Genomic DNA, 13,819 nt, shown 5'->3' with positions numbered 1-13,819 from the left:
GGGTAACGTAGTCACTGTCCCCTTTTCTTTGTTTTATTCATACACCCTTAGGATTTTGACCTGCTGGTGATTTCAATAGCAGATGAAAATGATAACCGGCCGCTTTTCACTCAGAGCTCTTATGAGGCAGAGGTGATGGAGAACTCTCCAGCAGGTGCGTTTGTCCTCCCTTTAATACATGATTCTAAACTTGCAGGAATTTTCTTTGATTCCCAACCCATCCCAGTTACCTCCAGCTAGATGAAGGGGATGGCCATTAGGGAAAAAAGTCCCTCCTTCAAGAGCTGTCCTATATAACATCGTTAACTGAACGTCAACAATGTCACTGAGCAGTGAAACATTTTAGATCACCCAGAGGGGGTATTGATGTGGGCTAGGATGTTGTTACAGGGTGATGAAGATAAACATGGAGAGAAGGCTGGGTCATAGAATCACAGAAGAATCATAGAAGATTAGGGATAGAAGAGACCTCAGGAGGTCATCTAGTCCAACCCCCTGCACAGAGCAGGACCAACACCAACTAAATCATCCCAGCCAGGGCTTTGTCAGGGTCAATTTATACAAGTGGATATTTTTCCCACCAAAGTAACACTTTGGTCAGCTGCTTGTCCCACAACAAGACAATGCCTTTAGAAATCATACGTCTGGGTGGCATTAGGCAAATGTGCTGTTCTGTTATCTAGCCGATGAACTCCATGTCCTGAAGTCACAGACTGTGGTACAAAGCCTGCCGTGTGTTCTGAACTGAAGCTAATTGCCCTAGTACAACCAAACTGCCCAACTGTCTATTGTCATGTTTTGCTGAAATATGGCAGCATTTTGTTCTTGTTATTTCAGACTAAGTGAGTTCTGTCTGCCATAAAGCAGGAGAAGTCGAGCAGCTTTATGTTTCATTAGTGTAGGGAATAGCCTTCTGTAACCCTCGCTGCTGGAACTGTGTTTGCTCTTAGAGGTAGTCTAGTAAAATGTCTGGCTTCTGCAGTTTATACCAGATAACTACTTTGTTCATCTCCCCCAGTCGCTAGTAATATTCCCCCGTTTTCCCCTTAAAATAACTCCCACTCTGAGATCACAAGTGTCTTTGTTTGGCTTGGAACATAAACTCCTTCAAGGCTCTTGTACACTGGTAACAACTTGGCTGATCAGTGCATTTGCAGAAATACTCTTTGAGACTAACATGCATCCAAAATAGCTAGCAAACTCCAACAAGCCCCAATCCATGTCCCTGCCACACATGCTCACACACAGACATGTATATTAGGATGAGTTCAGGGACAAATCAAGTAAACAAGACCCTGCTGCAAAGCATGCTGGGAAGCACCTTTCAAATCACCGTGGTCGGTTCAAAGGGTCTGATGGCTTTGTTTGTTTGTTTTTAGCAGGGTGTTAGACTTCTCCCTACGGGCTTCTTGAGTCAGTCTGCCAAGGCTGCAACAGCCATTATTTCACTGTCTCATGTCGCCTCACTCTGTTTGCCTCATTCATTTGTTGCTATCAGTCACAAGTCACTGGGGGCGGGGGGGAGAGAGGAGGTGTCCATGAGGGGCTCGCCACCAGTTGCTAACACTTCTTGTTTGATTCAGGAACTCCCATCACAGTGCTCAATGGTCCAGTTCTAGCTTTGGACAATGATCAGGGCATCAATGCACTGGTGAGGTACCAGCTGCTGGGGATGCCAACGGACCTCTTCATTGTCAACAACAGAACAGGTAAGCTAGCCACGTGCACCCTGGTTATAAGGTGCCCTGTCAAAACAGGCTCTGTCTGAAATATAGAGCTACTGGGTAGCATTGTCAGTTCCAAGGCACAGATGTTTCTAGCGTGTGAGAGTTGTTGGATTACACCTGAGTCCAGTCTGCACCCTCTCTTGAAGTTGCCTCTTGGTGGTTGTTTTTTTCCTGGCTGACTTTTACTATCCTCCAGGTGTCATTTTGGTAAAACCTGGCAGAGTGATTGACAGGGAAGCTTTCCTGAACCCACGCCTTGAGCTCACACTGGTGGCAGAGGATGTTGGCAAGCTGAACAGCACTGCTAGGCTCACTGTGACCATACTGGATGATAATGACAACAGGCCATCGTTTAACCCAGCGGTGGTGACAGTGCAACTGCAGGAAAACAGCCCCCCAGGTCAGACTGATACCACTGTGTGGGAAGGAAATGGGACAGAGATGGAGATAGGGACTGGGATGGAGAAACCAGCTGTGGGGACATCAAAAGGACAGAAGATATCAGGGCTGGGAGGATTCAGAGTTTCAGCCTGTGAGGGTGAAGGGATTTTGCATAAAGGGAGTTTGGGGACTTGTGGGCTATGTTAGCAGTGCCCCGCCAGTAGCATAACAGCTTACAGGTGAGGGGAGAAAGTCTCTTCTGTCCATAGTAATAATCATGGGCTACAAGACTTCAACTCCATCAAGGAGCTGACCTACCAGAGTGAAGCTCAATTTTATTTTTTTCAAGGGTTGCATGTTTCCTCATTTCATAATGTAGGTGTGATGTGTTTGCATTGTGCACAGTCTGATTGCATACTGCAGACCACTGATGTCACCATTGGCATAATGGGGTTATGCACAGTAGGGCACTTCTCCATACTTCCAGTGACACCGAGAACATGATGTTCCTGTTGCCATCTGACTAATGTGGATTTGTACAGATAGTTCTGGTACTGCATGTCAAATGTTTACATACATGTATCAGAGTAGCAGCCGTGTTAGTCTGTATCCGCAAAAAGAACAGGAGTACTTGTGGCACCTTAGAGTCTAACAAATTTATTTGAGCATAAGCTTTCATGGGCTACAGCCCACTTCATCAGATGCATAGAATGGAACATATAGTAAGAAGATACAACTTCCACCTTTTCATGTTCTCTGTATGTATATATATCTTCTTACTGTATGTTCCATTCTGTGCATCTGATGAAGTGGGCTGTAGCCCACGAAAGCTTATGCTCAAATAAATTTGTTAGTCTCTAAGGTGACACAAGTATTCCTGTTCTTTTTACAAACATGTATGCTGCTCAATTTTCTCTCAATATCATGGGTCGGACCCAGTAAGGAGAATTTGCCAATCATCTTTACAAAGTTGTCCAGGTTTTTCTCTTGTTTGTATTACACCAGCAAACTGGGATTTCCCCTCTGCACTTTCCTCTGACACCTGATGAATAAGCCAGACACCAGTTTGATTTTATCTATGCCTTTATTTGCTTTGCTTTGCAGCTGTCCCTTGGTTTTTATCTGTGTGCTTGCAAGGGCTATCACTCCTCATGCTTAGGGCATAGCTTAGGGAGGAGGAAATTTCCCTATATGGTAAAGCGTTACACAGTTAGTCTAGTTATAGAGGTACTAGAGCTTCATTTGCAGCCTCCAGCATTGGCCACTCACAGCGAGAGGATGGTGGACTAGATGAATCACTGGACTGTTCCAACCTGGCGGTTCACTTGCTGAAAATGACCTAGGGGAATGAAAAAGCCTCAAATGTCAGAGTATGGGTTTCCTCCCCCCCAGGTTTTTCTGTCCTTCAGGTAATGGCTACAGATGCAGACAGCGGCCTCAACCAGCAGTTGAGCTACCGGATCGAGGGTGGAGCTCAGGATAAGTTCCTGATCAATGCCAACTCCGGAATAATCCGAGTGGCCAACATCACCATAGATAGGGAAGAAAGGGACACCTACAGACTGACAGTGATGGCTGTGGATCGAGGCATGCCCCCTCTCTCTGGCACCGCCACCGTCAACATCCTTGTTGATGACGTCAATGATTATCGGCCGGAATTCATCAACCCGATCCAGACGGTCAGCGTGCTTGAGTCAGCAGTGCCTGGCACCATCATTGCTGAGGTCACAGCAATAGACAGAGATCTCAACCCCCGGCTAGAATATTACATCATTGAGATTCTGGCCAAGGATGACACCAATGCTCTAGTGCTGGGCCAGCAAGGAGCATTTGCCGTGGATTTTAAAACAGGTACAAGAACAAGAGAAACTGTTTGTATGGCTGTGCCTCTCTCTTCCCCCTTCTACTTCTTCCCATCCCCGTCTGCTCTCTCTCTCCCCCCTCCCCCCCTCATGTTTTCTCTCTCTTTTTGTCTTTCCTTAGCCCTTTCTTGCTCTTGCCACCCTTCTCTGCCTTTTTCTTCCTTTCTCTTAAGTCTTTCTCACTCTCCTTGTCCTCTCTCTCAGCTGCACTTTGACAGCACTGCACTGCCAACTAACTAACTAACTAAGCCTTTTCTTTTCCTTATGGCTCCCAGCCTGGCAGGTTTGAGCTCTCTGTTTGTGTGTCAATCTCAGTCAGTCCTCTGTCCGCTTCATCCATTGTCTCCCTTCCATCTCAGTCATAACCATGATCACTCTCATCACTGCCTGGGTGCTTGGCTGTCTCACGCTGTGAGGGAGCAGCCCTGACATATGCAGCTGACTGTTGTTTAGCCTTCGCAAACTGAACACAGACACCCCCTCAGCAGTGTCTTGCTGGTGGGTGGGGGGAATCTTTCGGGTAAGTGATCTCTTGCTTGCCATGTTTTAGTGTGTAGAGCGGTGGGTGTAAGGGACGTCTCACTTGCCGGTGAGACCGCAGTCCCAGATCGCACGCCTCCGGTCTCTTTGTGACGCAGGGCCTTGTGCTATGGAACAACAGGACTGACTCAGGTGTGGAAAGCTGACTCATAAAAAAGGCAGAAGAGACCTGCACGTCTCACCCTCATGGCCATGACGAGGGCTTTGAGTGAAATAAAGGGCTAGATCCCCATCAGTGTGAAGCAGTGTCACTCTGATGGCTTCAGTGGAGCTACACAATTGACACCAGCTGAAGATCTGGCCTCAAAGTTCAGAATTCACTTCCTGTCCCCAGCACAAACGCACCAGTTGCTAAAACAGACTGATGTCTACTTAGCTCCATCCTGAGGCAGGGTGGTGTGGGGGTGCTTTTAGCAGAGAGCTGGATTTTTGCCTGTTGACTTTTTTCCTTTTAATTTATAAATGACATAGGGAAAGGCAGGAGGCCACCACACAGGGGCAGAGAGGCTTGTGGGGTAATAGAAGGCTTCCTGGGGTTGGTGCTCTGTGCCCCTCTGCCTAGAGGAATCCGGCAGGGCCGCTGCAGAGTTTACTATCTATGTAAGTGGTGGTTTTCTTTCCTTTTCTGCTTTGCAGGAGCTGTGAAGGTTAAGTCCTCCCTAAACAGGGAGCTAGTGGCCACGTATGAAGTCACCATCTCTGTCCATGATAATGCCAGCGATGTCATTGACCGTTCCATCAGCGTGCCAAATGGTAAGAGAACTCCTGCTGCAGACAAGCCCAGCCAGCTCACACTCCAGTGTGAGAGTCGGGCTGGGCCGCAGATCAGTTCGGCATTGGCATTTTTTGGCTAAGGACCTAGCTTCAAACCCTGTTGGTGGTTATGCTAGAAGGAAGTGATGGATTCTCAGGCACGGCCCCCAATGGTTGTATTTCCACATTATCAAACCATGCTGCAGTTTGGCATGATTGCAGCCTCTGCTAAAGGAGATCCCAGGAATAGAGTAAAAGTGGGTGTGCAGGCCAGGGCAAAGCGGGGACCCAGAACTAGAAAAGCAATGAATGCTGCATGAGGGAGATGATCTGATGGACAGCAGGATTGAGGGACCAAAACCTGGAATAGCAGAGGATGCTTCCTCCATATTATAGCTGCATTATTCCTCCTGCTGATCCCCATGGGTTTATTTTTGTAATCTATTTTTTCACTAACAAAACAGCCCCCTGCTATATTGCAGGCCCCATGCTGAAAGAAAGCTCACATGTGCTATAACAGCAGTAGGTGTTTTGTGACTATGAGCAAAGTGCTGTTAGCCGGAAGGGTATATTGTGATCCGAGGGTATGCTTCATTGCGTCTCTATTTCTACAGGCTGCTGGGAGGTCTGCTATTGGTAAGATACATGCTTATAATTGATCAGGCTGGCTATCCCACCCCATTCTAGCACTGCCTTAACCATGGCTTTCTTAGATTTTGAGTACGACTGAACTGGTATTTAATTTTGTATAAATAAGGTACCACACCTTGTAACGCCCATTACTGAGGTCACTGGTCCTGAGTTCTTGGATGCCTTAATGACCTACTACCTGTTGGGTAGTAAGACTCAGGCTCACCAACAGGGGGGCGGCAAAGGGGGCAATTGCCAAGGGGGCTGGACGATTTAAAAAGGCCCGGGGGCTCCTAGCCACCGCCGACAGCGCAGTGGGATTAAGGCAGGCTTCCTGCCCACCCATGCGCTGCACCTCTCCCAGAAGTGGCCAGCACAGCACGTCCCTGCAGCCCCTGGTGGGGGTCTCTGCATACTGCACACGCCCCGAGCGCTGACTCTGCAGCTCCCATTGACCAGAAACTGTGGCCAATGGGAGCTGCAGGGGCGGTACCTGCAGGCAGTGACGTGCAGAGACCCTCTGGCCCTCCCACCTAGGAGCTGCTACTAGAGGGGTGTGCCAGTCACTTTCGGAACCACCTGAGGTAAGCGCCAACCCTCTGACCACCTTCTGCACCCCAGCCTAGAGCCTGCACCCTGCACCCCCTCTCGCATCCCATCCCAGAGCTCGTTCCCTGCACCCAAACTCCTTCCCAGAGCCCGACCCCTCACCCCCTCCCACACCCTAACCCCCTGCCCCAGCCTGGTGAAAGTGAATGAGGGTGGGGGAGAGCGAGCAACAGAGGGAGGGGGGATGGAGTGAGCAGCGGCGGGGCCTTGGAGAAGTGGCAGAACAGGGGAGTGGCCTCAGGGCAGGGGCGGGGTAGAATCTTTGGGTTTTCACAATTAGACAGTTGGCAACCTTACCAGATGGGCATGTGGAAACCCTGGCCGTACCGGCAGCTCACTGGGAAAAAACAGCGCAGCCAGCAGCTCGCTGGGCACCAGCCAACACAGGCGCAGCACCGCTAAAATATCAGGCGGACCACATCCGCGCGGGCACTGCTTATGTGTGCTTGGGGGCCCATTGACTGTTCTGCCCTGGGGCCTGGAATTGCTGTCAGTGGGCCTGGGAAGCCTCCATTGTTCTGTCTAACAGCAGCTCTTTGAGAAAGCTGTCAGTGATGGCAGCATTGCAAAATTCTTACAAGAGTTTACCAGCCCAGGCCCAAGTGCCTTTACCAGGATCATGGTGATGGAAAAACTACTCCTCTTTTACTTTCCTATCAGAGAAAATTACTTGCCCTGTGGCATGTGAATGACTAGAATTTTTCAAGTCTGCTGTAGGGTCTTTGAATAAGTCAGGCCCATCTTATTTCTGGAAGCAGCTGGTGGAACTTGGCTTCCCTTCTCCCAGTAATGAGCTAGGCATCAAAAACAGGCAAAGCGAGGGCTTCAGGCTGTGGGTAGAACAGCTCCTGCAAAAGCCCGGAGCTCTCCATGAAGGAATGAATATTAAACTGAAACTTTCTGGCCAGGTCCTCAAATCAACTGAGCTCCGTTGACTATAGTGGAGCTGCATAATTCCATCAGCTGAGGATCTGAGACACCTCTTACTTATCTTCCCTCCTTTCTTTTTCTCTCTCCCATTCTCCACTTGCTTCTCTTTCATCCTGTCTCTTTTTCATCTGGTCCCCATCCATCTACTCTCACCCCCCATCTCTGCCTCCCCTGCCCTCGCAGCTAAGCTGACAGTGAACGTGCTGGACGTCAATGACAACACTCCCCGATTCCGTCCATTTGGGGCCACCTATTTCACTGAGAGGATCGTGGAAGGAGCAACGCCGGGGACCACCCTGATTTCCTTGTCTGCGGTGGACCCAGACAAAGGTGCCAATGGACAGATCAGCTATGAGTTGCTGAACCTTTCACCTGAAGGGTATGCCCGACTTGAAGACCTCTCAGCAGGTAGGTGGGGGAATTTAAGAGTCCCTCTTCTCACTTGTGAGCCTCTAAATCTTATCAAAGGGACAGCAGGGAGGGGATGAATGCAGATGCTGAGGTGAATACTAATCTGTCGGTGACCTTTTTACAATTCTGACACAGCCCATTTCACAGAGGACCAGATCACAGCCGTTCTTACTCACATTGAATGGTTCCTTATTTCACATGCCAAGAGATCACTGAAGGCATGACACTAATCACCAAGGCTGTCTCCTTACAGCTGTCAGCACCAGCATTGAACAGCTAGCACATTCTTAGACCAACTCTCCCTGTTCTCCCCCACCCCCGGCCCCCACATTGGCTCTGCTCAGAGAGTCTTGGTCAGCCTTGTTGACCCTGATCCCACCAGTGATGGTGAGGAAGTGATTGTCTCAAGCAGTGGAACCCATCCTATGAGTTTTTATGATCCATGTATATGTAGAACTATGGGAACGTCCTCTCCCTCCCTCCATAATGGACATTATAGAAATGAGATGACAGTTATCGGCCTCAAGTATCAGAGAGGTAGCCGTGTTAGTCTGAATCTGTAAAAAGTAACAGAGGGTCCTGTGGCACCTTTAAGACTAACAAAAGTATTGGGAGCATAAGCTTTCGTGGTCTTGTATGGCCAGGCCAGCGGTGAAAGGGCTCGGAGGGGTTTTCATTTCAGAGTCTGCTCTCTCTAGGGAAGGTTATTGCAAATAGCACGGTGGACTATGAAGAGGTGCAATGGCTGAATTTCACTGTCCGGGCCTCAGACAATGGCTCTCCTCGGAGATCAGCTGAGATCCCGGTGTATCTCCAGATAGTGGATATCAATGACAATAATCCCATCTTCAGCCAGACGTCTTACCAGGTGAATGGGATTTAACAGTCAGAATGTGTGTATGTTGCTGGGGGCTGACAGGGTGGGAGGGGCACATACCTGGCCATTGTGGCAGGCTGGATGTTTGCAGGCCAAAATATTGTGTACTACACCGTGCTTGCTAGTTAAAATCCCATGAGAACCATACACAGAGGAGAGCAAAACACTAATAAAACCAAGGGCAAAGCTGCTGATTAGACACTTCTTAAGGGGTCTTTGTGCAAATGACAATCAGACCCTGAATGTTTAGCTAAGATTCAATTGGCAGAATGTTAACTGTATGCTTCTGCTAAAATGCTAAGAAGTGAAGTAGATAATAATGTTGATATTTACCTTGTCATCATTAGGTTCCAGAGTGAGCACCTAGTGAGGTGTGTATTTCATTTCCCACCTATCTCAGGGCCATTATTTCAGGCTCTCTCTCTGCAGACTCAGGATTAATAGGTGCTGCATTGAGTTCAGTTTTGGGGGGTTTGTTCCCATACAGAAGGGTTGAATGTTCATAGCATTTAAATGAAAGCTTAAAATTTTAAATGAAAGCTTAAAATTTGCAGAATCTGGTGGTTAAAATTCGGAGAGCGTTTTAGACCCCACCCTCAAGCCCCAGAGCAGTACCTCCCCTGCATAAAAAGAACAGAGGCCATTCACTCATCCTTCAAACACACTGATTTTTCTGAATGCTTTGCTGGTTTTAGTGGTGTGTGGGTGGGTCAAACCCTAACTCACCTGCCCTCACTCTCCTCTTCTTTCTGCACTTGCAGAAACCAGTCTTTGAGGATGTCCCACTGGGTACGGTCATCCTGAGGGTCAGGGCCACTGATGCGGACTCCGGGCGCTTTGCCCTCATCCAGTACAACCTGGGAGATGGAGAGGGCAAGTTTGGGATAAACCCCAACACGGTAAGAGGTGAAGAATGGAGCTGTACTGCACTAACAACAGGGATATGGGACAGGAGCACTTTAAATGGGAGGGGACTGCTGCTGACAGAATGCCCTCTGGGGTCAAAATCTCATTATATATCGTGGGAAACTGGGGGGAGGAGGAACTCTTAAAGCCCCCCTCCCCTTTTAGGGAAGAGGAGTCAAGCCTGAAGAAGGGGATTCTCCCCCTCCCTTCTGTCCTTCTCCTATTTCTGTTAAACTAATCACCTGGTATTAACCAGCAGTCAACTTACCACAGATATGGCATGCAAACAGCCACTCGCTTTCTGAAGGTCTGTGTATTGCAGGGTGATATCTATGTCCTGTCAGCCCTGGACCGAGAGAAGAAGGATCACTACACGCTGACTGCTGTAGCAAGGGACAACCCTGGGGACATTTCTAGTAACCGTCGAGAGAACTCTGTGCAGGTACCGCACCACAACACTGGGATGGGTTTAAGATGCATCTTTATGCCATAGGTGTAAAGCTCCATGGGTTTGTGTGCATTCTTGGGACTGTAGAAAGGCCTTTGCAGAGTACAGAATATGGGAAAAGAGAGCAGCAAAGTGTGTGTGTGTGTGTGTGTAAGAGAGAGAAAGAGAGAGCGAGCGAGAGAGAGAGCATATGAGTCCAAGAAGGAAGTTGCAAAAGAAAAATCAGAGAGCAAGTGAATAAGGGAAATAGCACAGAAGCCCGAGGGGAAAAAAAACAGTATAAAAGAGGAAGCGCCCACAAGAAAGTGCCAGCAGTTCAAGATGGGATCTCTTGGTGTTACCTTGGGGCAGAGTCATTGGTATGTTATACTGTAAGGGGACAATGTAGCATTTGAAGTGGTTGCATGTCAGTGTCCAGACAAGCCCAGCAGTGCAGTTGTGATAAATGGATGCAGCTGTGATCATATCACATCTACTCTCTAGCAATATGACTTTGCAAGTTTACTGCAGTCTTTATTTTAAACAACCCCAGAAGTTACAGTGTAGCCAAGAGATAGGAGCATGCAGAGTGCAGATCCCTCTGGGCTATGTAGTGCGTGTAGTAAGATACAGATCTCGGCTGTAATGAATATAAAGAGGGGGTTTTTTTTTGACACAGTCAGACCCTGGACACAGACAGACCCTGTAGTTCTCTCAGGATCTCTAGCTCCCAGAACTGAATACAGCCAAAGCTGCCTAGAGTCACTGCACAGACTCTCTCTAAGTCCTGACCTTGGATCATGGAAGAGACTGCTGACCATGCTACAGGCTGCAGCTTCTTGGAAGTCAGGCATGGTAGAAAAGAAACTCAGCGGCTCTGAGCTCTCAGCTCTGCCCTTTCACGCCAGTGCCAGAGCACTGGCCACAATATCTGGAGCTAGCTCCTCTACCCTCTCCTGCTGACATAACTGCCTGCGAAGCAGTTATATGTGCAGCAGTTTCAGCTGGTTATAGGGACAAGGCAGTTTCTGAAGGGCCTGTAAGGAGCAATGGGTTTCAAGTTTTCTGGGCAGGGACTTCTGCCAAGGCCCCCTGCTTTTCTATTAACTAGTAAAATTATCTCTCCTGGTTGTCTCTGAGCAATAATTCACCACCTGACCCATCACTGGAGAAGTCTGTCGTGCCCCCTACACCATTGCAAAAGCACAGTTTTCCTTAGTGTGAGTAGAGAGGCTGCCTCTCAGCTTGGGGAGAAGCCCCTGATGAGGGGCTGGGCTGTCTGGTAACTAGCAGGCAGCTTCTGTTGAAGCAACTATTTTCCTTCCTGCTAGGTGTGGGCTGCTGTAATCATTGTTCCTAGTGGTGCTTGGAGACATGGCAACGGCCATTGTTATTGCTGGAGTCAGTCAGCATTTTGTTTAACAAAATTAAATAGACAGCAAGAAGGGGGATAAAAGTATTATGGAAGAGGAGATATTATTGTCTGATAGGGTCACTGCAGGTTCTCTGCCCCTTTATGTGCCTTTATCCACATGACCAGTTTGCTTTCACTTAAGGTGTTGATTACGGTTCTGGACATCAATGACTTCAGGCCCCAGTTTGCCAAGCGACAGTTCAGCACCAGTATGTATGAAAATGAGCCAGCGGGGACGTCTGTGATCACCATGACAGCCACGGACCTCGATGAGGGTGACAATGGAGTGGTGACCTACAGCATCGAGGGTCCTGGAGTGGGTATGCAGCCCCACTAGCAAAACTAGGCATTTAGGGGGTGGGAGAGGCACAAAGGATGTTTCCAGAGAGATATGGAAAATACAGAAACACAGAGTTAAAATTGGGGAGATCTAAGAGGACACAAAGACCAAATCATTTTTCCCATTTCACATGCTAATAAGTTAGCATTGGGGCCATATGCACACACAACAGCTGCACCACAGAACATTCTGTTCCCTTCGAGGTCGTGCATTGCAGCCCTGCAGACCTTTCCACTTTTGCTCAGTCGCCGATTCTCTCTTGTCCACCACACCCAAGGCTGCCACTTCCCAGACTTCCTAGTTACACAAATGTAAACTGTTTCCCGAGTTCCTGCTCCTGGAGTGGGCCCACTATACATCCTCTTACATAAATAAAAACCAGGAAAGGGTGGAGGGCAGGTTGTTTTTTTGAGGTGGATACTGACAGAGCATGAATTCCAGAGTATTAAGTATCACTGGGGGGGTGGTAGGTACAAGGTCAAAGCCTGCATATGTATATAGCAAAGGGAGGGAAAACCCCACTTTTCTGAAACCTGTGAGTTCACCCCCAATTTGCCACAGTATCAAGAGGGTTGCAAGTGGAATAGAGGAGGAATTGAAAATAACATGAGAACACCTATGAGCTTTAAATCTTTCAGTGAGATCAGCCACAGCCTCTCTGCGGCTTTAAGGGATTCTCTGAAACTCCAACATGCCACTAGGATGTCAGCACTTCAGAGCATATGTACTTGGAACAGGGATAGCAGTGGGAAGTGTTTGTGCTCCGTAAACAATATACTCATGGTTGTAGGGTCCTGAAGCCAACAGTGATTCAGATTTAGTGTGTTGATATGACCGAGGGTGCTGCAGCCAATGATTTTCAACCAGTGAACTATGGTGTATTCAGCTGTCTGCCAGAATCCCTTAGCGGGCTAAACTGCTTCATTCTCCCAGCCTGGTTCCTAATTTATACCATACAATAATTTATAATACTGTCTTTCCTGCAGAGAGCCCAGAGTGATAGATTTGTCTCTTCTGTCCCCAGAGGCCTTCAAGATTGATAAAAACTCCGGGCTCATCACATCCCGAAGACACCTGCAGTCTTATGAGAGGTTCAACCTGACAGTGGTGGCAACAGACAAAGGCAGGCCACCTCTGTGGGGAACCACCATGCTCCAGGTGGAGGTCATTGACATTAATGATAACCGGCCAGTGTTTGTCCGGCCACCCAATGGCACTATCCTGCATATTAAAGAGGTAAACTCTGCTAACCTGGTGCAGTGGTGTAGATGTCTGCACTGGTGATTACTGGCACTATGTCATTAAGATGTCAACAGAGGGGCTTGTACTGGAAGATGCAAAACCAGGAGAAGCAACTGTGTCCCCACTAACTTGGACAGTAATGTCATTTAACAAGCCAGATTTCCAAAGGAGCAATCCATTAGCTATTGTGGTCCTAGTTTTGACTGACTCTTTGATCAGATATCTCACTCCCTGGTCTGGCTAGCACTGGGCATGATGCCAAGGTAGCTCTCTAGCCCAGATGAGGCACTGGAAAGAAAATTGGAGATAATCCCCTCACCTCCCTCAGCAACACCCCCAAAGGCTAATCAGTGCACAGCATACACAGGTTTTTAAGGAAGCCCTGCCCAGTCCTCCTTAGCCCAGAATTGGTGGCTATATCTGCATCTGTGACACTCCTGGATTGTACTTTTGAAAGTTGCTGTTTTGCACAATAGACAAAGGAGTGAGAGAGGGAGATAATGGCTACCAGCCTAAGGAAAAGAGGAGACTGAAAAGTCCCATTTGTCAACACCAGGATGCCTTTCTCTACCTCAGGTTGTTAGTCACTGCTGTGGGGGTGGCCTCATGCAAGAGCACCCAAAAGCACAGGAGCACTGCCAAACCCTTCATTCTTACCCCTGGTGGACAGCTCGCACTCACCTTAAGCAAAGGGGCTTCATCCTATAGTCAGAAGAAATCCCCACTCAGCCATCTTGAGAGGCTCCACTGTTAAGGACCCAAATCTGCGG

At 48.3% G+C, this 13,819-nt stretch overlaps 1 protein-coding gene across 2 annotated transcripts in view; it reads left to right on the top strand.

Annotated features, from left to right (window-relative positions):
- CDH23 (cadherin related 23) overlaps positions 1-13,819 on the top strand; it is a 516,293-nt gene that overhangs the window by 484,221 nt on the left and 18,253 nt on the right. Inside the window, exons 43-53 of one of the 2 annotated variants that reach the window (XM_054034015.1) lie at positions 52-154; positions 1,584-1,709; positions 1,924-2,127; positions 3,501-3,959; positions 5,147-5,263; positions 7,616-7,840; positions 8,542-8,711; positions 9,482-9,619; positions 9,949-10,068; positions 11,610-11,787; positions 12,832-13,043. In XM_054034015.1, coding sequence (XP_053889990.1) covers positions 52-154; positions 1,584-1,709; positions 1,924-2,127; positions 3,501-3,959; positions 5,147-5,263; positions 7,616-7,840; positions 8,542-8,711; positions 9,482-9,619; positions 9,949-10,068; positions 11,610-11,787; positions 12,832-13,043 — 2,052 coding nt within the window. Of the gene's footprint in view, positions 1-51; positions 155-1,583; positions 1,710-1,923; positions 2,128-3,500; positions 3,960-5,146; positions 5,264-7,615; positions 7,841-8,541; positions 8,712-9,481; positions 9,620-9,948; positions 10,069-11,609; positions 11,788-12,831; positions 13,044-13,819 lie in introns of those variants that run through there. The other variant, XM_054034014.1, reaches the window with a different exon arrangement.

The sequence above is a fragment of the Malaclemys terrapin genome, chromosome 7, assembly GCF_027887155.1.
Source record: "Malaclemys terrapin pileata isolate rMalTer1 chromosome 7, rMalTer1.hap1, whole genome shotgun sequence".
NCBI lineage: Eukaryota > Metazoa > Chordata > Testudines > Emydidae > Malaclemys > Malaclemys terrapin.
Note: the sequence above shows the minus strand (reverse complement) of the source record. Positions and strands in the feature narration are given on the sequence as shown.